The sequence below is a fragment of the Penicillium mononematosum genome (assembly GCF_028829835.1).
Source record: "Penicillium mononematosum strain IBT 11891 chromosome Unknown utg000005l:1.0-9366267.0:1.0-9372171.0, whole genome shotgun sequence".
Classification (NCBI taxonomy): Eukaryota; Fungi; Ascomycota; class Eurotiomycetes; order Eurotiales; family Aspergillaceae; genus Penicillium; species Penicillium mononematosum.
In genome coordinates this window covers 5,920,250-5,944,954 of record NW_026643275.1, presented here as the reverse complement: position 1 = coordinate 5,944,954, position 24,705 = coordinate 5,920,250, and the positions used below count along the sequence as shown (strand labels likewise).

Genomic DNA, 24,705 nt, shown 5'->3' with positions numbered 1-24,705 from the left:
GGAATGAGGTGGATAAAGAGGCAAAGAGACACAGGGAATCTTTAAAATAAATCACAATTGAAAAGGGCATTTTCTTTTCCTCCGGCGATGCATTGAAGGACGGGTGAATAAACTATGAGATCTGCCAACGTTTCCTTCCCCTCCTTCACCTGGTCAAGTGCACCATCTCACCTAACTTGATGCACCCTAAGACGGAGCCAAGAGGCCGTGAAAAACTCCGAAGCTCCGTGGAAATCTATGGAACCTGCAGAACTCGAAGCGAGATAAGTACAGCCACAATCACATGCCGTGCATAACGTATCTCTGTTAGACGGGCCGCAGACCAAGCCGGCTTCATACTAACTTAGTCTCCGATGCATGTCTCAGGATGCCAAGGATGACCCGGTGGGATGAGCGTTGGCCGGTTGCTTGGCGGCAACTCCTTTTCCCTCAGCTCTATCCGCGGACAGGACTAGTGTCACCACGGGTTCTGATGGAGGGGTTGATGTACGACCCGCTGTGCATAATCCCCAATCCTTGTGGCAGCCAAGCGCCTCTGGGTTTCAGACACACCCTCTCGATAGGATTATACCAGATACGTTGAGGCCAAGACGGAGGGACCAATGGTGCAGGTTGCTGCAGGGCCGCAGGGCAAATCCACCATTCAGCCCTCCATCTCAGCCTTGAGCACATCAACATCCAATTCTGCCATAACCCCAAGTACGACACCCAGACTCTCCATAAATCCATTGACAGAAACGCGCAGCATCCGGTTGGTCGTCGCGGTGTATGTTATCTTCAACACGGTTTTAGACTCGTCGGGGTCTTGCTTTTGCCTTTTTTCTTGCGGCTCGGATGGGGCTTCGACCGCCGGAGCCACGAGGGTCAAAGTCCGTCGCACAAGAGGGGATAGTTCGGCATCAACTTCCAAGGCGCGTAGAGCGCACGATGCAAGGCGATTGGTCGGAAGAGGGAGGGAGATTGTGCTGAATCAAGAGTTGAGCATTTCTTGGTCTATTCGGGTCTTGTGCTTGGGACCTATTTCGGGGTGGGGGAAGGGCTTACAGTGAGCAAGGGAACTCGGGATTGGCTGGTTGTGTGAGAGCCATGATAAGCGTAATTGGGGTTGGTAAGAGTGAGAGACGATAGTTGAGAGTTCAAAGCGGCGTCTTCCAAGCAGCAGGGGTAGATGAGTGTGGGAGATGGGGGTGGAAATTGGCGATGCACTTCGGAGTCTTAGAGGAATTCCGGCCCGGAGGGAACTACACGGCTGACTCAGCCCGGCGAAAGCCCCAACAAGGCTAGAGCAAGTCTTGACTTACCTACCTTTAGCACTGCCCAGGTGGTTTTACACAAGGTACAACTGTTGTACAAGCACTACAGTACGCGTCGATTCGCTACACAGCAATAACGCCGTATGCTTTTTTCGGGTGATGATCTCCCGGTCTGAAGAGCTTGGCGAACGAGGTCTTTGTGGAACGGTGCATTTGGCCAAGAGAAGGGGAACCCCTCTGAAGATATCGCCGCGCAGATCTCTCCCGTGAAAAGGAGCGCAAATTGCACCCGCATCACTCTACAATTATGCAGTCATCTTGCCAAGATACTCAGATTGATTAAATTCCTCTGAGAAGCAAGTCATTAGGACCAGCATGGTGGGTCCAGTTCCCCATCCCCAACCTATCCCAATCAACCTAGAAAGCCGATGTAAACATGCATTATCTAGATCTTGGCCACCCATACGGAGATATATGTATGCAACGCTATTGTGGCTGTTGATTGATGGGAATAATCTGAACACCTGCTCCGCGACTAGCGCTGTTAATCTTTCGCAATATGCCTTCTTCATAGACTCACTCAGCTGAGGTCATCTAGAATCAGTACGACGCGAAGGGAGCTAAGCCATCTGGATGTCTTGGCGGGTGGTGGAATGTTACATCCCCAAGATACCGAGACTTTTGCCTTTGGTGAGATGCTATTGTCCTCTACGAGCAGGCATACGCTGCTCCTCTGGGATTGGTGTGTCTGCATGTACAAATTACTTGCGGGGTAGAGAACTCGAAGATATAAAGAGCAGCATTGTCCCTCGATGGTCGTACAAGAATCCAACTGTCTAAACAAAAAGACATCTTCTTTGCTAAACCTCAAACATGACTATCACGATCACTGTCGAGAAGGATGGATACTACGAGGTCAACGGGACCCGGCAGGAGCCTACTGTTTCCCTCTATGTGATTCCTGCAGCTTCCAAGTTGCGTCGTATGCTGAAAGACACCAAAGATCTCATCGTGTGTCCTGGTGTGTATGATGGTCTCTCCGCTCGCATTGCCATGGAGGTCGGCTTCAAGGGACTGTACATGGTGAGAACTCTAATGCCTAACACCATGTTCCTGCATGCTGACCAAGTGCACAGACCGGTGCGGGAACTACCGCCTCACGCCTGGGAATGGCTGATCTCGGCCTGGCTCAGCTTCATGACATGAAGACCAACGCCGAAATGATCGCCAACCTGGATCCATTCGGACCTCCATTGATTGCAGACATGGATACTGGCTACGGAGGTTAGTGATCTGCACGCTGAAACAATAGACTCTTATCGCTTGGTTCAGAGATAGTCTAACTTTCTTCCAGGCCCTCTGATGGTGTCAAAGTCTGTGCAGCAATACATCCAGGCAGGCGTGGCCGGCTTCCATATTGAAGATCAGATCCAAAACAAGCGTTGTGGTCATCTCAATGGCAAGAAAGTCGTTGGTCTAGAGGAGTACCTCATGCGTATTCGCGCCGCCAAGCTGACCAAGGACCGCTTGCACTCAGACATTGTTCTGATTGCACGAACCGATGCACTTCAGCAACACGGCTACGATGAGTGCATCCGTCGGCTGAAGGCGGCCAGGGATATTGGAGCGGATGTCGGACTGCTTGAGGGTTTTACTTCGAAGGAGCAAGCCCGTCAAGCAGTTCAGGATCTGGCACCTTGGCCTCTTCTGCTCAACATGGTGGAGAATGGAGCCAGTCCTCTCATTACCACAAAGGAGGCAGAGGAGATGGGCTTCAGAATCATGATCTTTTCATTCGCCACGATCTCTCCAGCTTATATGGGCATTAAGGCCACTTTGGAGCGCCTCAAGAGCGATGGAGTAGTCGGTGTACCGGAAGGTCTAGGACCACGAACGATCTTCGAGGTCTGTGGGTTGATGGACTCCATGAAGGTTGACACAGAATCTGGAAATGACGGTTTTGCCGAGGGTGTCTAGGAACTATATGGTTACGAATATTGATATATGCATGTTTTGCATTGGACAAGCAACGGAGTTTTTATAGCTAGATATTCAAATTGGAAGCAATAGTCGCAATATACAATTTCCCGCATCAGCGAATACCATTCTAAATCTCATCCAATTCTGGGACGCCTTCATGGGATTCCATCTCGTCGATCATTTCAACAGAAGAGGTCTCTGGAGCAATCTTTTTCACAGTCTCTTTTTCGACTGTCGACCATTCGCCAGTTTGGATAATCTTATATAGACCCGGCCACAGGCTAGTATGAACGTGTCCATCCGACGTATCCTCCTCTGTCAAGGTACGCATTTTATCATCCCGGAACGGCAATCCATATTGGTAGCTGCCCCAGAAGATATATCTATCTTCCTGGCAATCCAATTTATGTTTGAACTTGATACAGCGCGCAATAATGTTGTGGAGCTGTTGCATTCGTTTCGGTCTCTCGGTGACAGCATAGCGACCGAAGCAGGATTCTACCTTCTCGATGATCCAATTGCACTGTCCTTCCAAATTAGGGGTCTCCATCGATAGCACAGCAGAGCTCATCGCACATCTCCAGTGCCGGGAAATGTGGTTGGAAACTTCTGTTGTTAGAAATGACAGGAGTGACCTCTAGGGCTTTTCTGACCACTTACACTTTTTATTTATTTCGGAGTCGGCCTTGCGGAGATAATTACACAAAGATTGGTTGGAGCCAAACATAAATCTGTTCCAAAACGACCGATAAATCAGCCCGGCAATGTGAGCTTGGATGATATCCAATGTCGAGATATCAAGTCCGTCTGAACTTGGCGTGGGATCGTTCCTTTGTTGAAGTTTTGGCATTGCTACGAAATGAGTAAACCGCCAATGTTCAAGATCGTGGTAAAGTAGACACATCTCTTGCTTAACTTGTTCATCAGAGAAGGTCTCAACCCCAGCTTGCAAGCTTGCAATTTTGGCCATGAGGATTCGGTTCTCTTTTCTGGCAACTTTCGATTCTTGAACAGCATTTTCGAGCAACTCGCCTCGCTGACGAGCCTGCTCCTCTACAAGAAGCCGCTCCCGTTGAAAGAACTCTGCCTTTTTTTCTGCAGTTTTGACTCGCTGTTTCATTTGTTAGATGAAAAGAAGTGTAGAGGGGACGTTCACCACAGACCCGTTGGAGCCGTTCAATTTCATCATGCAAAGCCTTATTATCTATACAAGCTAATGAGTTTAGTAGATCCCATATAGGCCAAGGATGGAAAAACGAACCCGTAGCAATTTGTCCCCATCTGGAGGATAAACCTGGGGAGGTCTGAGTACTCCTGTTCACCTGCTCGGGATTGGGCTCGCCGTAAGGCCACATTGCGTATTGATACTCGGGAGTTGTAAAGTCTGAAATAATAATAAAAATAACGATTTTTGCTTTTTACCCATGACACACACCTCAGATTGTGACGCCACAATTCGCTGTTGTAAAAATATGCCTCACGCCGACGCTCATTGCGGCTAAGCGCAGGAGTCAATGATATCAAACTTGCGAAATGAGCAAACTTTTGCTTGAAGAATATCACCCACCAATATTGTCTCTTGCTGAAAATCTCTTCGTTACTCTATTTTCAGAAAATCGATAAGGAAGCCAACAGTTACGAATTCGACATGACGACCCTAGAGGAACGGCCAAAACTTATAGTGGGTGTTGACTTCGGAACAACCTTCAGCGGGTAAATATATATTTGTGTTGGTAGTAATAGTAGAGTGGCAAGCTGACCGTTACAGTGTTGCCTGGGGATTGGAAGACTGCCCTGATGATATCGAGCTCATTCAGACATGGCCAGGGGTGGCAACAGTGAGTCCATAGGGCAACGGAGAACTCCATACCACTAACTGTTTATTTAATAGCCACAAGCCAGAAAGTCCCAACCATATGTTCCTACGACAACGAGCGCATGAAATGGGGTTATCAGACTGACCAGTCGATCCATCCGGGCAAGCACCAGCGGCTCATCCAAGGAGTCAAGCTTTTGCTAGATGAGAGTCAGAAATTCCGCTACCTACCTGCCAGTGACTCTCAAGACATTATCAAAGACCTCAATAAAACGCCCGTGGAGGTTGCTGGGGACTACCTGGGAAAAGTAGTCGCACACGCTAAGGATGTCTTGACGCGTCGCTTTGGAACTGCGCTCCAGACCATGGACTTGGAATATATCCTTACTGTCCCTGCTGTGTGGTCTGACAAAGGCAAAGACTATACTAGGCAGGCGGCACAACGGGCGGGTGTACCTCCAGCAAGTTTAAGACTCTTGTCCGAACCTGAGGCGGCTGCGGTTTGTGCAATTCGAACAATCCAACCGAATACAATCTCGGTATGAATGTCAACCAGTCATGAATTGAACTCGAGTCTTCTGATAAATTATAGGAAGGCGACTGCCTGATTGTCTGCGATGCGGGGGGTGGAACCGTGGTGAGTCGTGCAGGTATGAAACTAGTTGGACAAATTCGAGTGACAATCATGATAGGATATCATTACCTACCGCGTCAAGCAAACCAACCCCTTGAGGTTTGAGGAAGCAACGAAGGGAACTGGTATTTATTAAAGTCTTGTACTTTTGCTTCCCTCTAACAGATTCCAGGTGCTGTTTGCGGCTCAGTGATGCTCGACGAGCGGTTCGATGCGCTTATCAAAAGGTACGTAGGGAAATTAGCGTTACATCACCAGCTGTCAGCAATTCTAATCCAGATACATATCTCAAAAGAATCATTGAGAAAGAATCGAATGAGCCACTCCCACAGTCTACAGCAAGGGCTGCACGGAAGTACTGGCAAGACTACATTAAGCCTGGCTACACAGGTCCTCTCGACGATGATGAGATGTGTGAGCTTGGATATTGGATCCCTGTTCCGGGGTTTTGGGGATCCCAAACCTCGAGCTTAGTGAGGGGTACTTATATCTCGACAGGTACGTAGGGAGAATTAGCTTTATATCATCAGCTGTCAGCAATCCTAATTCAGACACAGAGACCAAGTGAAAGAAATCTTCGATCCTATCATTCGGCAGATAGAGAAACTCGTCGCCAAGCAGAGGGAGAGCGTCAAGGAAGCAGGCTTTTCAACCAAGGTGAGCCCCCAACGTGCTTTGAAAGGAAACTCAATTAATTCCACTTAGGCTATTATTCTAGTCGGAGGCCTTGGTGCCTCGGGCTATCTCTACAAGCGCTTACAGGCTGCTTCTGACGGCATCCAAATCATGCAGCCCCCAAATGCGTAAGCCCTTGATCTCTTGTCAACTCAAACCAATACTGACGTAGAACCAGATGGTCTGCTGTTGTTCGGTACGTACTAAAGGCATTCTCAACACTTTCTTTGTACCTAACAGGGTTAGGGGTGCTGTTATTCGTGGACAAGAAGGCAACCAAGTAGAGAGTCGCGTTGCCCGTTGCAACTATGGCGTTCAGATGAGAGTCAACTTTGATCCTAAAAAGGACCGCGCAGATGAACACCTCGTATGGTGTCCTTATGAAGAGGAATGGATGTTGGAGCGGCGTATGAGATGGTATATCCTCAAAGTGAGTAACCTCCAGTGTGCACTAACCAACCCTTAAGAATTATGACTGCTTAACGGACTTTAAGGGAAAATCCGTCGCCGAGAGCGAGCCAATAAGGATGAACTTCTACCGTGTGGTTGGCATTGGCCAGTCCTTTGTATTTCACGACAACTTGGCGTTTAGCCACGCAAACACAGCTCCTAAAGTTACTGACTCTGGTATGTCCCCGTCTCGTTTATATATAGCAGACGCCTTTTACTGGCTTGAAAAGGTGTCACGAAACTGTGTGAGCTGGAGGCAGATCTGAGTAGAATCCCGAAAGAGCTTTTTACAAAGAAAACCAACTCCAGAGGGAAGCAATTTTACCATGTCAGCTACGACTTGGTCCTGACGCCAACTTCCGCATCACTATTGTTTGACCTACAATTCAATGGTGTCTCCTATGGAAGTGTGAGATCTCGCTATTGAATTCTAGCCTGGCGAGACAAAAAAGGTATGTGTTTGGATGGCTGATTTGAAACGGACGCTGTGCCTGATAGGCGTGGCTGTGCCCCTTGCAGGCTGAATCCTTTGGTCGCTTGAAATTGGCTTTATGACATAGTTAAGACAGAAATAGCTAGCAAGCAGAACCCGATATTTGCTTTGCGTGTGTTAAAACTACGAACTACACGTGTAGAAAACGTATAGACCTGGGAGCTTGTCTGCTTCTGCAACACAAGTCCTTGTAGGCTTAACATCCATGGATTTTCCCAACGGGATTAGATTCGAGAAAGCATACACTGCAAGCTGGAGTAGACTAGATTTGATATCAACCATCCCTGCTACCCTGCAAAACAGCCAAATGTTGCAATCCAGAGCCTTTCAAAACATCCAATGGTGCTACAAAAGCCATCTGACCCCATGAGAAGACTTGATTCTTTCCGCCATATATGAAGACTTCAAAGCGGCCGACAAAGGCTCCGTCCACCCACACACGACTTCCATATATCTCGTCTGTGGATATCATAATCTGTGACTGGCGGGGTATTGTCACAATATCATGACTTGAGGTGGTCTTGTTAGTCCAAATCCGTCCAGGCTGGTCTTGGTCAAAGCCGTCAGCCTGAGCAACAGAGCGAAGTGGGTATGGCCACCCATCAGAAACAAAGGTCAATTCACCACCCGGTGACAAGGTGAGTGTCGCATCAGAGGACTGCAAAGAAAACGGACCCGTGACGTCCAGTTGAAGGGTGTAATCCATGCCCTTACTGCCATAGCCCAGATTGTATTCGTCCTGAGTGGACTCTGGAGTTGCCCTTGTCCATGAAAGCAAGAGTCCTGATTCGTTGCTCCCTTCTCCTGGGAGTCGTCGGTCCAGATTCTGTCCCACAGCTTGAGAGGACAATTGTGCGATAGATTTGGCCAAGGTTTGTTCATGTAGGCGAGGTCCACGACCACCACACCACGCTTGCGATGCCACGACCGGGATGCCATCACGAATTGCATAGTAAGCCTCGAGTTGGGTAGTGGCATCCGGACCACTATCATTCCAAGCAGCCAGCAGAGCACCCGGCACAGCTTCGGCATCCGGTTGTTCAGTAGTGTTCACGGGATTGAAGAGCTCCGGCGTCCACTGCCACCCGTTCCGGTCAGCGAAGTTGAGAACGCGGGCATTGTTGAAGAACTGAGGATAAGGGGCTGGTGTGATAGGCACATGATTGCTTTTCAGCGACATATAGGCCCACCAATCCTCGGAGTTGATCACTTTGTAGCCGTTGCGGGCTAGATCAACCGGATCCGATTGCCCATACTGCCAGTGTTGAATTGCCACATTCTTATCGATGGTAATGTTTGATGGCTCGTAAGTCCCCCAAATACGAACACTTTTGCCAGACGTTTCTTGCACAAAACGGGACATCTCGTTCACGAACTCAACATAGTCATCCGCGAAGTCAGGATCGTACTCGTCGGCGCCAATGTGCACCTCCTTTGTGTGGAACCAAGGAAGGAACTCACTCCAAATGGACTTCATCAAAGGAACAGTGTCAGGATGGGAGAGATTGAGCAGGTCCTTCGAGTCCAATGCAAGCTCAGGTTTCCATTTCGTAACCGTGAGAGAATGCCCGGGGCTTTCGATCTCCGGCATCACTGTAACACCTCGCTGAGCACAGTGGTGCTGGAAGTCATCAAACTCAGCCCGGGACAGTGTTTCGTTGGGACGCTGGACAAGAGGGTGAAGGGCCTCGCTTTCGGGATGCAAAGAAAACTGCGAGTACACCTTGTTCCAGGTCTCGTTCTGACCGCGACTTAGCGGGTAGTTGTCGGTCGCATGGTACTGAAACTCGGACATTTTGAAGAACGAGGCATATGTGCATAAATCTTTCAGAAACTCCAGCGAATACCATTTGCGACCCGCGTCTAGCAGAAATCCACGCGTCGCATACGCGGGGGCATCTTCCACGCGACCAGTTTGTAGGGACGAGTGTGTCAAAAGGAGCTGCTGGAGGAGGGTTCGCGTCCCCCACCACATACCTCGCGCTCCGGAGCCTCGAATCAAGACACTGCCATCCTGGATCTCTAGCTCATATCCCTCCTCGGTCTCGCGTCCATTTTCGTAGGTAAACCGACCCTGGTTGTCTGTGCGACTGAGGAATATTCCCGACGCGTGTTTCGGAAATTGCTTGACTGTGCGAAGCTCCCAGGAACTGTTCGTCAGCTCCTGCAGGTCGTCACGAAATGTGTTGGCAAAGTCGGATGCTGATGGCGGAATCAGCGTCAGCCCACTCTGATCCTTCCAGCTGGCAAAATCGGCATCCAGGTAGATTGTCCGGTCGGCGGTTGCTAAGGAAAAGCCTTTGTTATGACCTGAACCTGTGTCATCGAAGTGCACTGGGGGAAGGGTCTGCAGCGCAGACGCGACCGTGGCAAGCAAGAGGATAATCCACTTCATGTCTAGACATTGTGATATTGACCAAGATGCAAACCGACCTTCTTATACCAAGCAAGGGGTTATATCAGCGTTACATTCCTGCTTGTACAGGGGCGTGGGGGTACATGGGTGTTGCGGGGAAGTGTGGAGTTTATATTGGCAGGGTAGTACTCGTTAGCAAGGAGTAGGAAAAAAGAAAAACAAACCAAAGGGACTTTTATTCAAATATACACTAGATGTGGTCTAGACCTCTTTCCAGCCCTTTTATACTTCCGCCATTGTGACTTTTCTCCGAGGCAATTTGTTGGAGGAAAACCGATCATACGGTTGGTGAGGAACTCTATAGATGTAAGTGGATATGCACTCAAAACGCAGTGCCGCGGTATCATCTGCTCAAGACTCCGGTATATCTGGGTTTGCTATAGCCGCTTGAACATGCACAGGGAGGACAAAGGTATTTCCCAGTCCTGCCCAGTGAAGCGCATCAAGTCTTGCGAGGCCGAGTTTCACAAGTGGGAAGCTTTGGCTTTGGCACCGCAGAACCTGTAGCCATGAATCTACTAAATGCTTTCCCCGTATCGCATGTGCCATATTTGGAGCCTGTACCAGTAGCAACATGAGGTAATTTGAAATTGTGGCAAAGCCAATTCGAGACCCTATAATGTTAGCACCTAGTCAGATAAGATAGTGGAGGTGGAGGTAATAAGCTTACAAGAGTACCAGAATGCCGTGAAGTCACTAGACGTCAGTCGTCTCGCAAAGTTCACCAATATGGAGGCACACTTCTCTGCCGCTTGTAGAGTGGCATCGCCAGTACCAAACTCATCGGAGATAGCTATTTCTGGTAGTGATTCAATTTCCGGGAGATCCATGAAGTCCAGCATCGACTCATCTACGGGCAATGGTGACGTGGCAGACAAATCTTCCAAGTCGAAAATAAGCGGTGGGTCGGATGAACGTGCCATTGGTCTTAGCATGGCACGATAAACATAGACCACGAGCAACAGGTAAGCAAAATGAATCGAGGTGGGGTATGGGGCAAGCCCATTCACGGATTTGCTCCAATTGGGAAGTCGAAAAGTTTCAGGGAGAGAAGAGTACCAGCCATTCAACTTTTCGAGCAGCCCACGGCCTAGCTCGGCAGAGGCGATGAAGTTTGCGTTCAAGAATTGGGAGGCCCGGAGCGTGCTAAAAAGAAACCAAGGTCAGCAAGATTGACTCTTCGCCGGCGAACAAGCAAGGGGCTCTGCTGAGAGCCAAAACGTACTAAAATGTCTCATGGATCTCTTCGCCGATTCGTGCGAGATTGATAAGGTATCGGAACGGAATCTCGGTATCACAGGAACTTGTTGAGAATCCTTGTCGTGGGCCCACTAAAAAGTCCCCTTCGTCCAATTCACTCACGTCCCACTCTGCGGGATGGATATATGGTGGACGGCCCATCAGCAAACTGCGCCATTTGTCTTCGGCATACACAGCCCACCACAACCGCCGACGGAGGCGCTTCTCCCATGCCGGAATGCCCCACATGCGGCATTCGATGTGAAGGCCGAGGGAACAGGCCAACCCAACGATTTGGCCGACGAAGGACCACAGAAACGGGGTATCGGCCGTCGTCTGGCGAGTTTCATCTTTTGACTGTTGGTGTATATATAACAACGCTGCTTGCACCACAGCCAAACGGGGACTATGGATCTCTTCGGTCACGAGTTCATAGACCATCCGCCACAACATGTCAACTGGTGACGCATTATACGTGCTCAGCACACAGAGATAGTCATCATGGGCGACAAATGGAAATGCCGACGCATAGATGGCCGCGAGAAGGTGCACGGGCACCTTTTCTAATGCCGACAGATCCGGCAGCTGATATGTCGTCGCAGTCAACCCTAGTTGAGAACGGGAAATGATTGGCAAGGCAGGAAAGACATACTTGACAAACCTGACCTTCTGTTAGTTCACTGATGCTTCGGTCTTATATTGAGGGGTAATACTCACAAAGCTACCAGCCTCCTTCCATACTCAGGGGGTACTAGATAGTTCAGGCGTTCCCGTGTCGCGTCGCCGACGCCGGCCCTAGTTTCATGCTTAATGGAGGTGGTGAGCTCTTCGGACGAAATCATGAAGTGTATTGGAATTCTTTGTGCCGTAGGGACACCTCCGGCGTTGCGAAAGTGCACTTTGTAGAAATATTTCATGCCAGAATCGTCAAAGCAACAATGCCTTAACAGCCAGGGGTCTGACTCAGCAGATGCGCCGAAAAGCTGGGCGTAACCGGGTTCCAGTTGATCAATGCTCTGCACGAACTGGGTCGGGGGTCTTCCGGGGGCTAGAACACCGGAGCCTGGGGATAGCCCAGTATTACTTGGATCGAGGCCGATGGGTGGGAATCGTGGTTCGACACTTTGTGTTCCACTCCCTGCCCAACTGGACTCGCGGGTGAAATTGCTGTCGCATGTTTGCGAGACGAGTGTGTTCCCATCGACACTTTGGGCGGCAAAAGGCGAAAAATTGTTCGCACCGCGGGCTCTTTTCGGTGGGGGATTATCAAACGTACACTCCAGTTTGGCCGACCGGCATCGTTGACAGGACCTCCGCCGTCGGTTTGACAACCCAACTTGCGGGAACGGCATTGATCACACGGTCGCTGACGTTTTGACCGATATGGCCGAGCAGAAAGGGGAGAAGACATGACTTGTTTCAGCTGATCGGCGAACGCAAGGAATGTAGGCTAATGCGCCTTTATCAGGTCATGTCAGTGAAGAAATTGTCGGCGAACGAAGAACAGTGGGTGGCCGAGATGGCCGACACGAGTGGCCGAGATGAGTGGCCAGAGACACAAGAAAATTCGGCACTCTGCTGAGGCAAGAATGTCGCCCGAAAAATGCGAGAGATGCGAAAGATGCCAGAACCGATCGCCCAACACGAGGGGACGGTAGCTAATGACGTCATCCGCCGGTCCCGGCAAACCGGCAAGTCGGCAAGTGTCGGCGAGTCGGCGAAGGAGACAGTGGCCAACATTCGGCGTATATCGAACAACCACAACAACTAATTCTACGGTTGATGCAAATTTTCAAATTCCCAATAAGTCAAGACAGATATAAAAGGCCTGAATATCCAGACTGAAGATATTCATGTAAACTAAAAACATATACTGTATCCAGCCAAACAGAAAAGCATTAAATATTCTAAACCCAAATCTATCAAGTCCACTTCGGAAATATCAACTACCATACCCTCACAATGCCCCAAAACAGCGGATTGAGCCGATACGATCACCTCAAGGCTATTTTTTCCAGAAATTCTAGCCAACAACCTCAGGTCAAGGAGGATACAACGTCTGAAACTACTCTGGTCCCACGGTATGTACCCCAACTATGGATGGAATTAAAGGATTATCATAATGCTAACATAATCTAGATGGACACAAGCAAAAAGCTACAAGAAGCGTCAGATCCCGCAGAATTATAATGGTGAGCACCCCAACCGTAATATAATGGCATGGAACATCAGCTAATGGGTAACGTTGTCTAGCGGCCGATATGTGCTTCGGCTCCTGCTGCCGAAACTGATAGATGTACACTCATCTCAGTGACAATCCTACAGCCAAGCAGAGGCTGCTAAAAGCATTTTGATACAATTTTTTGGGGAAGATGGACATATTGAACCCCTTGTTTATATATAGAACTTCATAATTTATAATTTAGCAACATCGTTTCTTTTTTCCATTTACGCCGGCCTTTTTCTCCAAACTAGTCGAGTTAGAAGTGATTTAGGTAGATAGAATAATATCACTCGTAGCTTGTGTGGGTGTACAATGTATGGATGTAGGGGGCTCGGAATGAGCGCCAAATTGTGGATTGGCTTCTTCTCTCCCTGGATCCAATTGGCAAGGGTCTCAGGAGCCGACTCTGCTGTGATAATATGTATAATTATAGCTATATTCTGGGCAAATTAGAGAAGTGTATAAATTCCACAACGGTTCTCCGCACAGTAAACCCGGGGAGCGGGCCCCGGGGTAAGAGAAAATGCATAAAACGGTGCTGCTTGGCTCTTTCGGATTCCACCGTGTTCACTATGATACGATCAACATTAAACTGCATAATTTGTGTTTATCCCGTTGGAACTGTATTTGATCTCCCAATGAAATCCCCAACACCACTGGTTCTCGATGAAATGGGCAGATCATCCCTCTTCCGCTCGAGCGACCGAGTTCCGAGCTAAACACATGAGGGGTTCAATCGAAGCCGCGGAGACTCAGATACACCATCTATTAGAATTAAAACTGGCTGCTTCTTCGAGCTCTTTTTTTTTTAATAAAGCAATTGAATCCGATAGTCTTGTATCCGATCAGCTGTCAGCATCTACATCTCAGCACAGTATGATTTTTGAACCAGCAGAGAGAGTTCTGCTTCCAACAAAGGACCTATTGTCCTATATTTTTGATGACCCACCATATGACCAAGACCAGCCAGTGAGTGACAAATAACACTTCAACCTTATCATCAACTGGGTGCCAAATTGACACGGGCAGATCTACATCGACGTTAACAATCCCTCTCGGTCGATCTCCTGTAACCAGGCGAAAAGGCTAGTTCGTCAGCTCATCGCCGGTCTACGGGAATCTGGCCTCCAAAAAGGCGATTGTGTTCTCATTCATTCTTTCAATGATGTACGGAGGTTCCGCCATGCAGTTGGATGAAGTTACAGGACGCTGACTTATTCTAGATAAATTATAGCATTCTTGTGTTGGCCATTATTGGAGCTGGAGGATGTTTCACGGGCTCGAACCCATCTTACACTCCGCATGAGCTCGCTCATCATATCAAGGCCTCCGAAAGCAGGTTCCTTTTCTCCGAGCCCGAGATCTTGGATTCTCTCATGCGTGCGGCTGAGGGGGAAAATATACCCAAGCAAAACGTTTGGGTTTTTGACAATCTGGAACAATCTATCCCGGCTGGAATGCGGTCATGGAAACAGCTATTGGAAGTCGGAGAGGAGGATTGGGTGCGATTCAACGATCTCGAAACCTGCCAACAGACTACAGCGGCGAGGTTGTTTAGCAGTGGCACCACTGGTCTACCCAAAGCTGTGACGATCACACACCACAACCTCATTGGACAGCATGAGCTTGTTCACGGTGTCAATCCGCGCTCTTACCCTGTTAGTTCACCCGTTATCGGCAGCCTTGGCAAGTTAATGCGATGGCGTCACTGACCCCTGACGCTCTTGAATAGATTTCACGGGTCATTGCGGTACCAATCTTTCATGCATCCGCAGCTCCAGTGTCGCATGTTTCAACGCTAAAAGCTGGCTCAGTTGCATATATGATGCGTCGGTTCGACCTCGAGACATACCTCACTACAGTCGAAAAGTACAACGTCACCGACCTTGCTGTTGTTCCACCAATCGTAATAGCAATTCTGATGTCTCCTCTTCCCCAAAACAAACCTTATTTGCGAAAGGCTCGGATGGCAGGGTGCGGAGCGGCTCCTTTGGACAAGGACGTCCAAGCCAGGTTCCGCTCACTGATGGGCAAGGACACCCCATTCACTCAGGTATGGGGCGTGACTGAAACATCGTGTGTGGCTACAATGTTTCCTCACCCAGAGCACGATGATACAGGCTCTGTCGGTCGGCTCATCCCAAACCTCGAAGCTAAGTGCGTTGTATCGAATTCCCCTGTTGGATATGTAGCGTTGCGTCAAGTCTGCGACTAATATCTATTTCCCTCAGACTCATTGATGAAGACGGGAAGAATATCTCAGCCTTCGGCGTCCGTGGCGAGTTGTGTGTCCGAGGTCCGACAGTGACACCGGGGTACTTCAACAATCCCGAGGCTAATGCTGAGGCCTTTGACACAGAGGGTTGGTTCAAAACGGGCGATATAGCCTATTGTGACCAGCGCACTCGCAAATGGTATATTGTGGATCGAAGGAAGGAACTGATCAAAGTCCGCGGCTTCCAGGTTGCCCCACCAGAGCTAGAGGCGGTGCTCTTGTCGCATCCGCAGATCGTGGACGCAGCCGTCATCGGGATTACCTTCCCTGGTGCCGATATAGAGTATCCGCGAGCCTATGTGGTTCGACGATCCGGCGATCAAGGGTCCAAGCTAACAGAAGCTGAGATTCAAGAATACGTCTTGAGCCGACTTTCCAAGTACAAAGCACTCACAGGTGGCGTGAAATTTGTTGGCGCGATTGCACGAAACCCAAGTGGCAAGGTCTTGAAGAGGGTATTGCGCGAAGATGCTAAGAAAGAAATCGAGGCTGGACTTCTGAAAGCTAAGCTTTAAGTTCAATTTAGGGAGAACTCGCTAGTTAGCACAACTTTTGGAATATTTCTTTGTGTCAACTAATACTTTGAATTTGGATAAGCCTTTTAGTGAGAACAGGTGAAGCAAACCCACCTGATAGCTCTACAGGGATGGTGCATATAATTTATCAGAAAAATAAATGAGGTTTGGTCAAGACATTTGGACTTGGATGCCACGGTCACTTTCTTCGGCCAGAAAATTATTTAGTAGTAGGGCCACTGGAGGTAATGGGAATATTGCCAAAAAAATAAAAAATAAAAAAGTCATCGCCCGGAGGCGATCCGGCAGCTCAAGATCAAACGGCACTCGAGCTGAGGATGAGCGGGTTCCAAACAAGCGGTGCACGAATTGTCGCCAACGACAACCGCTTGGCCAAATGCCCACTCATCCAAACATTCATACAGCATACTGCAATATATTATGCGAAAAGAAATAATTAACAGCAATTATGGGCATCTCTAAAAGATTGTTGCTTTACGTTGAATCAGTCATACAAATGCCCAGTGTCCCTATCGGACCTGGTACCTGAATCGACTTAATAGCACTCCCTGTTTCGTTTCGCCCTTTCGTACAACTGGTATGCCTACTTACTAAGTAGTGTTAGAGCAGCTTCAATCATTGAAGTGCAAGGGTTTACATCAAGAAGAACCCAAAGTGGGGAAATGTGGAGAAGCCGAGTTCCGCGGCTAAGCATAATTTAGTTCAGCGGGGTAAGTCGCGTTGCCGCAGAGCCTATCCATGGATGAACAAGGGGTGTTTTGATGTCATAAGTCTAACTGGAACAGGGCTATGGAATACCTTGATCTGCTCCCTGGGCATCTTTCTGCCTTCGAAGCCAATGGTACTAAATTTTCCGAGAAGACGCTTGTAGTTGTGAAATTTGTGAACAGGTCAGTCTTAATGTACTCGGTCATTCTCCAATCCAATCATAACCTAGGTAACAGTGAATATATTATTACGTATGGTAAGAATCAATACTAGGTAGAAACTCTTGAGGCACCGAGAAGGCAGCTAAGTTTGCATAGATGATTCCGGGATGTGATACGTTTAATGCCTGATCTGTGAGGCAAAATAATTCGCCTCAGGCATTCATTAGACAGAACGTAGATAGATCAGCTCTCACTTCGCTGTCTTCCTCTCTCCCCCCCTCTCTCCCCCCCTCACTGTCCATCCCTTTTGTTTAGTAATCTCATAGCTGCTTTATTCATACATTGAATCTCCACTGGGTCGTGGTTCCATGAATATATGAGATACCCGAGTCGGCTTCTTCCAACCTTGGCGGCCCGGCTGCTGATCATTCCCCAGACCCCAGACCCGAGTTTCACCTGGACTCACTCTGTTACCTCCATTGCAGGCTACAACTTCAAATAAACTAGTTGTTGTAAATGAAATGCTGCGGCGCACAAGAAGATCGCCTACGGCATGCTCCTGGTGTCGTCAGCGCAAAGTACGCTGCGATGCGTCACTCCTGGGCTCTCCGTGTACTCGTTGTCGGCAAGACGGTCGCACAGAATGTAATCTTCGCGCTAAGAATCATAAGCAGTGAGAACATAATCAAAAGACTTGCATCAGGCACCCATTCACTAACCTCTAGAAGGTACCCAAAGTCGGCAAACCCGGTGCCGCCAACGCACCAAGGTCTAGGGTCAAATAGCGTGACTACTAGCCGGCACGCCAACCTGCGCCAGTCAAATGATCATTCAACTTTTGTCCCACAGCTCCGCGCACATGGTCTCAGTTTAGACCGTGGTGTAAGCCCACCGCTATCTCCCAATGTTCCGTATACCGAATACGCCTTCATCGAACTGCTGTCGCTCCCTTCCGAAGATGTAGCATATCTCAGCTCCAACGACTGCTTGACTTTGCCAGGCTCTGATGCGCTCGCTGAGTTTATCCAAGAGTACTTCAAGCGCATTCACCCACTGGTACCTGTCTTAGACGAGGCTGAGTTCTGGCGCATCTATCAAAAGAATCAATCTACGGGTCCCAAAATATCTCTTCTCGTGTTGCAATCGTTGCTTGTCGCCAGCTGTCCGGTAAGTTTCATGTTACCCTCTGGTAGCTCCCGGCCTCTGGCTAAAACAATAATAGTTTGTGTCTTTGGAGACGTTGCGCGAAGAATGTGGGTTTAATGATATGCGGGATGCACTGAAACAGCTATACAACAGAGCCAATGTAGGCATCCCCTAATCTAGTGTCACACTTGCCGTGGACAGGTATTGATTGATCACGCTGGGTGCAGCTATTATTCCAACTGAGAACCGGAAAACGGTCTCATGCAAATGCGCAAGGCGCTGTTCTACTTACGCTTTATACCTCTGCGCAAGAACCCCAGGCTGGAAGCTTATGGTTGACAAAGGCCATCGAGTACGCCATGCTCATCGACGCTCAACCATCCCCGTCGGTCGAAAATGTGGCAATATCGCTATCGCTTAAGAAACGACTTTGGTGGTCTATCCTCCTGCGTGACCGAAGCCTATGTATTGGCCTACGCCGCCGTCCTCAGGTGACCTCAATAAGGTTATATGGATGGAGCGATTGGCTAAGCATAGGGGATTTCAGTGAGGAGTTGTATCACTCCCAAGTCTACAACTATAATACCAAGAAGCGTTTAATAGACGCACTGCAAAAGCAATGTGAGCTAGCAGTGCTACTCACCGATCTGGTGTCTTTGGCATTTACCCATCCTAAGACTCCAAGACGGCTTCTGTCTATGATTGAGTTTCAAGGCCTCTTGTCGACTATAAAAAGTATCAAAAGATCCCTCGACGAGTGGAAGCTGCCGGTCCCTCTAAATTCACCAAGCAAGACATCAACGTCAGATAGCCATGACCCAGTTACAGGCTTGACCTACATAACATATATGTACTACCAGTTCGTGAACCCCTTACACCTCACTATCGCCAAAGCTAATCAAGTTTCTGTCTATCTAGCATGGCACGAGTGGATCTTGCTCAGTATGCGGCATATTTACTGGAAGAGAACTTGTTCTACGCGGGAGAGACATATAACAACCTGGTTTTAGAGTTCAGTAATGATCTATGGCATGGAATTCAGGGGCTGAGTCTCGTGATGGAACATTTCAGTATCAATGGATACGCTGATAGCCTTCCCTTGAGTGTGTTAGTACCCATTGCATCTTTTGTCTTTTATCTTATTGAGAAGAACTCTCCAATGTTTCGCTGCTAAACGCTAATGTGAACGGCAGCCTTGGATACGTTAGTATGCCACTCGTATTGGCAGCTATTGACCTCAAACTATCTCCTTCTCGTGAGCAGATGGAGGTAAGGCAACGACTTTTGAATTCGCTGAGCCAAATTATCCGTCACTCAGAGACCCTATACGACGTCACTGACTGCGTCGCCGTCTCGACTAACCATATCCTGCAGCTTGCTTATGCGACCACGCAGAACCTCTTTGAAGATAACCCACGTGAATTACGCTCATCTAACAACATCCTGGGGAGAGCCTCCAACATATCAATGTTGCCGAAGGCCGACCATCCCACGAGCTGGCAAGATGCGTTCATTCGGTGTCCGAGGGCATATCTTTTGATATCGACGTCTTTGGACTATGCCATGTCAACAGGGAGGCTGCCGTCCGCGAGTGCGCTTCCTGAAATCGTTCGGGACCTTGCTCTACTTCCCTGGACATCTGAAATTTCATTCAGCGAATCCACGAGCTCACTTGCGCGGCACATGAATCAAGTACAGCGACAGAGTTGCCTAGCTAGCGCGCATTCGTCCTCCGTTGAAGGGAGAGAGGTCTTGAATGACATCGACATTGAGGTGGAGCCAGAGAAAAACCTCACCCCGCAAACGGTCCAATTTAACTGCAACTCGTCACCAGATGCATTTTCCGAGTATCCTACAACGCCGTCTTTCATGTTGGACGCGCCACTGCAACACAACAGAGTAGCGAAGCAAACGGATTATGATAATACTGCACCGAACCTGGACTTCATGGATTTTGCAGATTCCCGAAGTGTGCCGAGCAACGAAATGGAAACTTATGCATTGGGGATTCCGCTAGAACTTATCGATCAGACCTTTGAGGGCGAAACCCCATTAGAGCACCCAAGCTTTGATACCTGTGCTGCCACCCTACCCCAGTCGATTAAAGCGATTGACTCGCTACTTTTTGACACTTTCTTTCACGAAGCATTTGAACAAAATTGGTCCGTTGGATAAGGCAGATTTTTGCTAAACAATGACATGAACATTCCAGAAAAGAAATTGTTAAAATAATCGCAGTATCTCGAACAAAACATTGATCACCTATAGTTAGAGCCAGCAGCAGCAACAATGAGATCTCCCACATTACCAGGTATGATTTTTACGTTGCATAAGACTCGCATGATCTATGAACTCCTACTTCGTACAACCAAGAGCTCACCAATGGACTACCTTTCACCTCGGTTTTAGGCTTTTCATTTTGACCAGGCATAATTTATTTATGCGAAAACTATGAAGCCCGGGTCTGGACCGCCACGCGGACCACGCAGAACCGACACGCGAGAAAATTGTATGCAATGCAAGCATTTCCCGGATCATTCCTCCGACAAAAAACCTTAGAAACCATGAATCAACTGACGCAATATCTTGGCGAAGAATGTTATCAGTATCCAGATGGACTCCTATTGCAGCAAGGGGCGAAAAGTGGGCTGTATCCAAGGCATCAGGAATATTCGACAAGGATCGTCAAGGATCGACATACATCCCACGCCGAGCACGCTTTTAAGCGTGGCGCAGCCCTAGCGGAATTTTGCGCTATCCCTTTCAATGTACGGGGTTGGGGTACCCCCGCAAATTATTTCGGATGCTTAAAGTTAGGATCTTCCTTGAAGATAAGAAGGAATGTTGACACACAGCTGTGACAGCATCCAACTGGCGAGAAAGCCTCAACGTGGCGTTGACGTCGGCATCCCCACTTTAACCTTTACCCCTTCACCCTTGCCGTCGGGCCTTATTTTTTTAAAGGCCAATACCAAGACCATGAGCTGAACTATCCACCTAGCCATACCTCCTGTGTGTTACAATATGTTGCAGTATGTTGCATGAAACCCTACCTACATACTTACCTCTCTGTCAATGCCATGAAACTTTCGACTAGATCGTCACGATCTGATTCGAGAATCAAAAGGAGCCCGCTTGGGTATCCTCTTGGCAGCAATTGTAGCGGGTCTTCGACTATGTTGTATATCCTTGGTCGACGATGATCAGGTGGTGATGTCACGCACACAGCAGGGAGAATGGTTAAGACATGAGTTCAAGCCAAAACACTGCCCAGTCGGTGGGCTGGCCAATTGGAGGTGAACCTAAGACATCCCTCTTGGCATTATCGCATATCGTTGGCGGCTTCATCGCGCGATTGACCTTGCCTAGTCAGAAGATAACGACATGGGAAGGAATCACGATTTCTCGCGCCTTGGCATGTAGTGTTGCTTTTTCGTATGGAAATATTCCATTTTTTTGCCATTGAGCCTGAACAGTAGTTTTTATTCTTTTTTTCCCTTTTTTGGGAAATTCCAACTTCCGAAGCCAATGGACTCTGCAATGTGATCGCTATTGTACTTCTCCTTTTCGAATCGGGCATATATTCCTGCAGCCTACATATCCCTTACAAGGAGAATATGCCAAGATTTGACCCGTCAGCACGCCTCAATGCCTGAACTACTCTCTCGTTGATGCAGTCAACCTAGTAAACGCCAAGATCTAGTATTCGAGGCTGTGTGATGGGAACTTTAGCCGTTGGCGTGCAGAGATAAGACTAGTGGTGAACCATTGATGATGCTGGAGATCGTTCTTGGCGACTAGTCTCACTGCAGCGCTTTGGAGGCCCAGAATAGACTAGTCTCGGTGGATATGTCGATCTCTTGGCAAATAAAGTCTACATTTGATACCTTGGACGTTTTCAGGGGCCAGAGCAGGCGATACATACACTCTCGAAGGTGGCATCTCAGCCCAGGTGATTGCATTTGCATATCAATCCGATAAACACAGGGGTAGGCGAGTTTAAATAGAATGATGACTAGTCACAATGGTTCCAAATTTAAATTCGGTCGTTTGCCGTGCATTGATTTTGCAGATATAGCCAATCAATGCCATGAGGTATAACCATGCCGCCAAGAAGGAATGTGAGTAAATGCTGCGGATTGCTTCTTGGGATTTAGGAGCCTAAGGATCGGGTCTTGACGGGCTCCGCCGAGCCAAGGTAAATCCCTAAATCCCCAGCTTCCGAGGTCGTATTGAATAGTTTGATTTCTAATGAAGTCCGGGGATGAATTACCCACACGAAGATAATAATACTGCCAAGATAACGCCCAGATTCTGCTAAGGTGGGATCTGTGAGATCCACTCATTTCAGGATGCGTACGGAGTACGAAGTATTCATGTTTGGGTACTCGTTTTATGAATATTGCGCATGCAAAATGACCTGGTTATATCGATAATCAACATTAGAGTGATTGCATACGTACATTGTATGTGGGACGAAGAGCGGTATGGAGTAGATCTAGATCAAGTAGTTCGGCTCCCAACGTATCCCTCACCGGTGTACTCCGTAACACATACACGAGACCTGTAGGGATGGGGCGAGTATCATTGTTTCATGTCATCGGCATGTTCTCTTATCTCTCTTGGCGAAAATCCAGCTTATTCCTTTCATGGAGAGGATCGGAATGTATCCGAGAGATGGATCAGTATTAAAGAAAGGCTGTGTCATGCAATCTATTTCTTTTCACATTAGCACACCTAAATCAGAAGCTTCCAAACTTGATTCTATTCAGCTTAGCCGACTTAATAATATACATTTTCACAATAATCCCGAACATGCACCACCGGCCCCCTTCCCCGTCGGGATTTATCGAGCCACTCACAACAACGGCCCGCGCCCCTGATGCCCGTTCCATCTACCAGACTGACTTGACAACCGCAAATTCTCGGTTGGAGCGGCCCAATGAAGAATTCAAGTATACACCGGGAATTTGGTCTTCCGGGGGCAGCACAGCAGTGTCTGTCTCTGGCAACCAGACAGAAGACAACACATTTCGCTCAACTATTTCCCGGCACTTCCAAGCAGACATAGACACCACACATACCGAGATTCCTCTTTATAATATGCGGGTTCGTTGGTGGTTTGGTAGACGGTCTATCATTTAATGCATGGGGCAGCTTCTCAAGTATGCAAACAGGTATGTGGAGTCTATAGTTACCAAGAAATTTGTTCCAGTGGTGCAAAGCGCATTAAGGCTAATGGCAAATGACACAGGAAATACCATCTTCTTAGCATTGGGTGCCTCCGGTCAACCTGCAACTCCCGCATATCTCTGGGCGAAGTCTCTGATCGCCCTAACCGTTTTCATTGCAAGCAATATCATCTTCATCCACATGCACCGATTCCTGACGCCACGACGCCGCTCAACCATGATAATTTCATTTGGCCTTCAGACTATTGCCCTTTTGGCAACAGCAATTCTTATACAGCTGGAGGTCATCACCCCAAAGCCCGAGGACCCCCGGGCTCCGATCGAATGGATGCAAGTCGTAGCAATCTCACTTCTAGCTTTCCAAGCAGGCGGCCAGATCTGTGCTTCTCGGGTCCTGGCCATGGATGAAATCCCAACAGTCGTTGTGACGGCTATGCTATCCGATCTCCTTGTTGATCCAAAGCTGACTGCAAAATTCAACCCGAAGCGCAACCGCCGGGTAGGGGCTTTTCTCGCATTGTTTCTGGGCGCTATGACGGCGGGCGGGCTTTCTAAGACCACGAGTATGGCGTCCAGTATATGGCTTGCCATGGGCCTGAAGTTGATGATTACCTTGGGGTGGTTTGTTTGGCAGCGGCGGGAGGAGGGAGAAAGAGTGAATTTGATGTGTGATTTGGCCTTGGTTATTTTTGCGTCCCCTATTTAAATACATGTAGGCATTATACACGAGCCTATGAAACTAGCAAGTAAAGCTTTGTCTGCCTTGTTTGGAATACCTAGTCTCTTTCCATCACGTATTAAGTCAATTATTTCGTCTTTTATAGCTTTTTTTAGCTTGTCCGTCTTATGAGTTTGTTACATACTCGAAAAACGCAGCCTGCGTACATGCGTGGTTATCTCGCTCTTCTCTCCCATCAACCTCATTATCGCAACCCTTGCTATTGCCAAACTCACCTTCCACGCCACCTACCAGTAACCAAGTGCAAATTAACTTCCCGTCATCTGATTTTATTACAGAGATCCACAGCTCGCAATAGGCGGCGTCTCACGACCTCATCTTCCACCGATCATCGATCCAGCCAGCACCACAGACCATAACGACTGGCTTCTCGGGTTTCTGAGCACAATGTACAACGTTTTGGTATGAGCGACTTGTTGCAACTCGCCCTCGAATACATACAGGCTTGCCTCAGCAGCCTAATCGTCCGATCTGAGCCTCTCCCAACATCTGACGCCCACTCCACAAGCCGTTGAGTACCGGCGTCACCAGCCGGCGTTGATACCATATACCTAGCTGCGAACATTCCGAATCACCTACCGTTGAGTCTACGTTCCAGCATCGCACGCTTCTCCACTATCGCTAACTCATAACGACTCTCCATAATTGCTGTTACAGTGTCTTCATTGTCCAGATCCGCCCACCGAAAGCTTTTTGAGCTCATTCCCACCCTCGGCTCACTTTATCCCTTGTCGTCTAAAACTTCAAGTTGAACTCTTCCTCCTCGTT

The 24,705-nt window shown here is 48.4% G+C and overlaps 10 protein-coding genes across 10 annotated transcripts; 6 read left to right on the top strand and 4 right to left on the bottom strand.

The window, feature by feature from the left end:
• Nucleotides 1–643: 643 nt before the first annotated feature.
• Nucleotides 644–1,088, bottom strand: N7519_010428 (CTAG/PCC1 family protein; the record flags this gene model as incomplete). The annotated part of the gene is made up of 2 exons (XM_057297201.1): nucleotides 644–965; nucleotides 1,045–1,088. The coding sequence occupies 2 exons, from the start codon at nucleotides 1,086–1,088 to the stop codon at nucleotides 644–646; spliced, it is 366 nt and encodes a 121-aa protein (XP_057145083.1).
• A 1,038-nt stretch (nucleotides 1,089–2,126) lies between these two features.
• N7519_010427 (isocitrate lyase/PEP mutase family protein) lies at nucleotides 2,127–3,230 on the top strand (the record flags this gene model as incomplete). The annotated part of the gene is made up of 3 exons (XM_057297200.1): nucleotides 2,127–2,336; nucleotides 2,390–2,537; nucleotides 2,608–3,230. The coding sequence occupies 3 exons, from the start codon at nucleotides 2,127–2,129 to the stop codon at nucleotides 3,228–3,230; spliced, it is 981 nt and encodes a 326-aa protein (XP_057145082.1).
• A 130-nt stretch (nucleotides 3,231–3,360) lies between these two features.
• Nucleotides 3,361–4,588, bottom strand: N7519_010426 (uncharacterized protein; the record flags this gene model as incomplete). The annotated part of the gene is made up of 4 exons (XM_057297199.1): nucleotides 3,361–3,839; nucleotides 3,894–4,344; nucleotides 4,397–4,437; nucleotides 4,495–4,588. The coding sequence occupies 4 exons, from the start codon at nucleotides 4,586–4,588 to the stop codon at nucleotides 3,361–3,363; spliced, it is 1,065 nt and encodes a 354-aa protein (XP_057145081.1).
• Nucleotides 4,589–4,881: 293 nt separating this feature from the next.
• Nucleotides 4,882–7,235, top strand: N7519_010425 (Hsp70 family protein; the record flags this gene model as incomplete). Its single annotated transcript, XM_057297198.1, has 13 exons — nucleotides 4,882–4,946; nucleotides 5,002–5,071; nucleotides 5,136–5,588; nucleotides 5,642–5,686; nucleotides 5,742–5,808; nucleotides 5,856–5,910; nucleotides 5,979–6,181; nucleotides 6,243–6,340; nucleotides 6,389–6,486; nucleotides 6,537–6,554; nucleotides 6,605–6,788; nucleotides 6,826–6,985; nucleotides 7,039–7,235. The coding sequence occupies 13 exons, from the start codon at nucleotides 4,882–4,884 to the stop codon at nucleotides 7,233–7,235; spliced, it is 1,713 nt and encodes a 570-aa protein (XP_057145080.1).
• A 340-nt stretch (nucleotides 7,236–7,575) lies between these two features.
• On the bottom strand, nucleotides 7,576–9,696 carry N7519_010424 (beta-N-acetylhexosaminidase; the record flags this gene model as incomplete). Its single annotated transcript, XM_057297197.1, has 1 exon — nucleotides 7,576–9,696. One exon carries the CDS (start codon nucleotides 9,694–9,696, stop codon nucleotides 7,576–7,578), a length of 2,121 nt encoding a protein of 706 aa, XP_057145079.1.
• A 372-nt stretch (nucleotides 9,697–10,068) lies between these two features.
• On the bottom strand, nucleotides 10,069–12,367 carry N7519_010423 (fungal specific transcription factor domain-containing protein; the record flags this gene model as incomplete). The annotated part of the gene is made up of 5 exons (XM_057297196.1): nucleotides 10,069–10,331; nucleotides 10,388–10,863; nucleotides 10,943–11,617; nucleotides 11,674–12,202; nucleotides 12,229–12,367. 5 exons carry the CDS (start codon nucleotides 12,365–12,367, stop codon nucleotides 10,069–10,071), a joined length of 2,082 nt encoding a protein of 693 aa, XP_057145078.1.
• Nucleotides 12,368–12,918: 551 nt separating this feature from the next.
• N7519_010422 (uncharacterized protein) lies at nucleotides 12,919–13,247 on the top strand (the record flags this gene model as incomplete). The annotated part of the gene is made up of 3 exons (XM_057297195.1): nucleotides 12,919–13,037; nucleotides 13,096–13,148; nucleotides 13,210–13,247. The coding sequence occupies 3 exons, from the start codon at nucleotides 12,919–12,921 to the stop codon at nucleotides 13,245–13,247; spliced, it is 210 nt and encodes a 69-aa protein (XP_057145077.1).
• An 809-nt stretch (nucleotides 13,248–14,056) lies between these two features.
• N7519_010421 (acyl--CoA ligase) lies at nucleotides 14,057–15,970 on the top strand (the record flags this gene model as incomplete). Its single annotated transcript, XM_057297194.1, has 5 exons — nucleotides 14,057–14,149; nucleotides 14,210–14,347; nucleotides 14,404–14,838; nucleotides 14,913–15,337; nucleotides 15,412–15,970. The coding sequence occupies 5 exons, from the start codon at nucleotides 14,057–14,059 to the stop codon at nucleotides 15,968–15,970; spliced, it is 1,650 nt and encodes a 549-aa protein (XP_057145076.1).
• Nucleotides 15,971–17,376: 1,406 nt separating this feature from the next.
• Nucleotides 17,377–20,181, top strand: N7519_010420 (fungal specific transcription factor domain-containing protein; the record flags this gene model as incomplete). Its single annotated transcript, XM_057297193.1, has 5 exons — nucleotides 17,377–18,027; nucleotides 18,083–18,166; nucleotides 18,234–18,865; nucleotides 18,925–19,113; nucleotides 19,200–20,181. 5 exons carry the CDS (start codon nucleotides 17,377–17,379, stop codon nucleotides 20,179–20,181), a joined length of 2,538 nt encoding a protein of 845 aa, XP_057145075.1.
• Nucleotides 20,182–22,821: 2,640 nt separating this feature from the next.
• N7519_010419 (YoaK family protein) lies at nucleotides 22,822–23,904 on the top strand (the record flags this gene model as incomplete). The annotated part of the gene is made up of 2 exons (XM_057297192.1): nucleotides 22,822–23,119; nucleotides 23,222–23,904. 2 exons carry the CDS (start codon nucleotides 22,822–22,824, stop codon nucleotides 23,902–23,904), a joined length of 981 nt encoding a protein of 326 aa, XP_057145074.1.
• Between the last annotated feature and the right edge of the window lie 801 nt (nucleotides 23,905–24,705).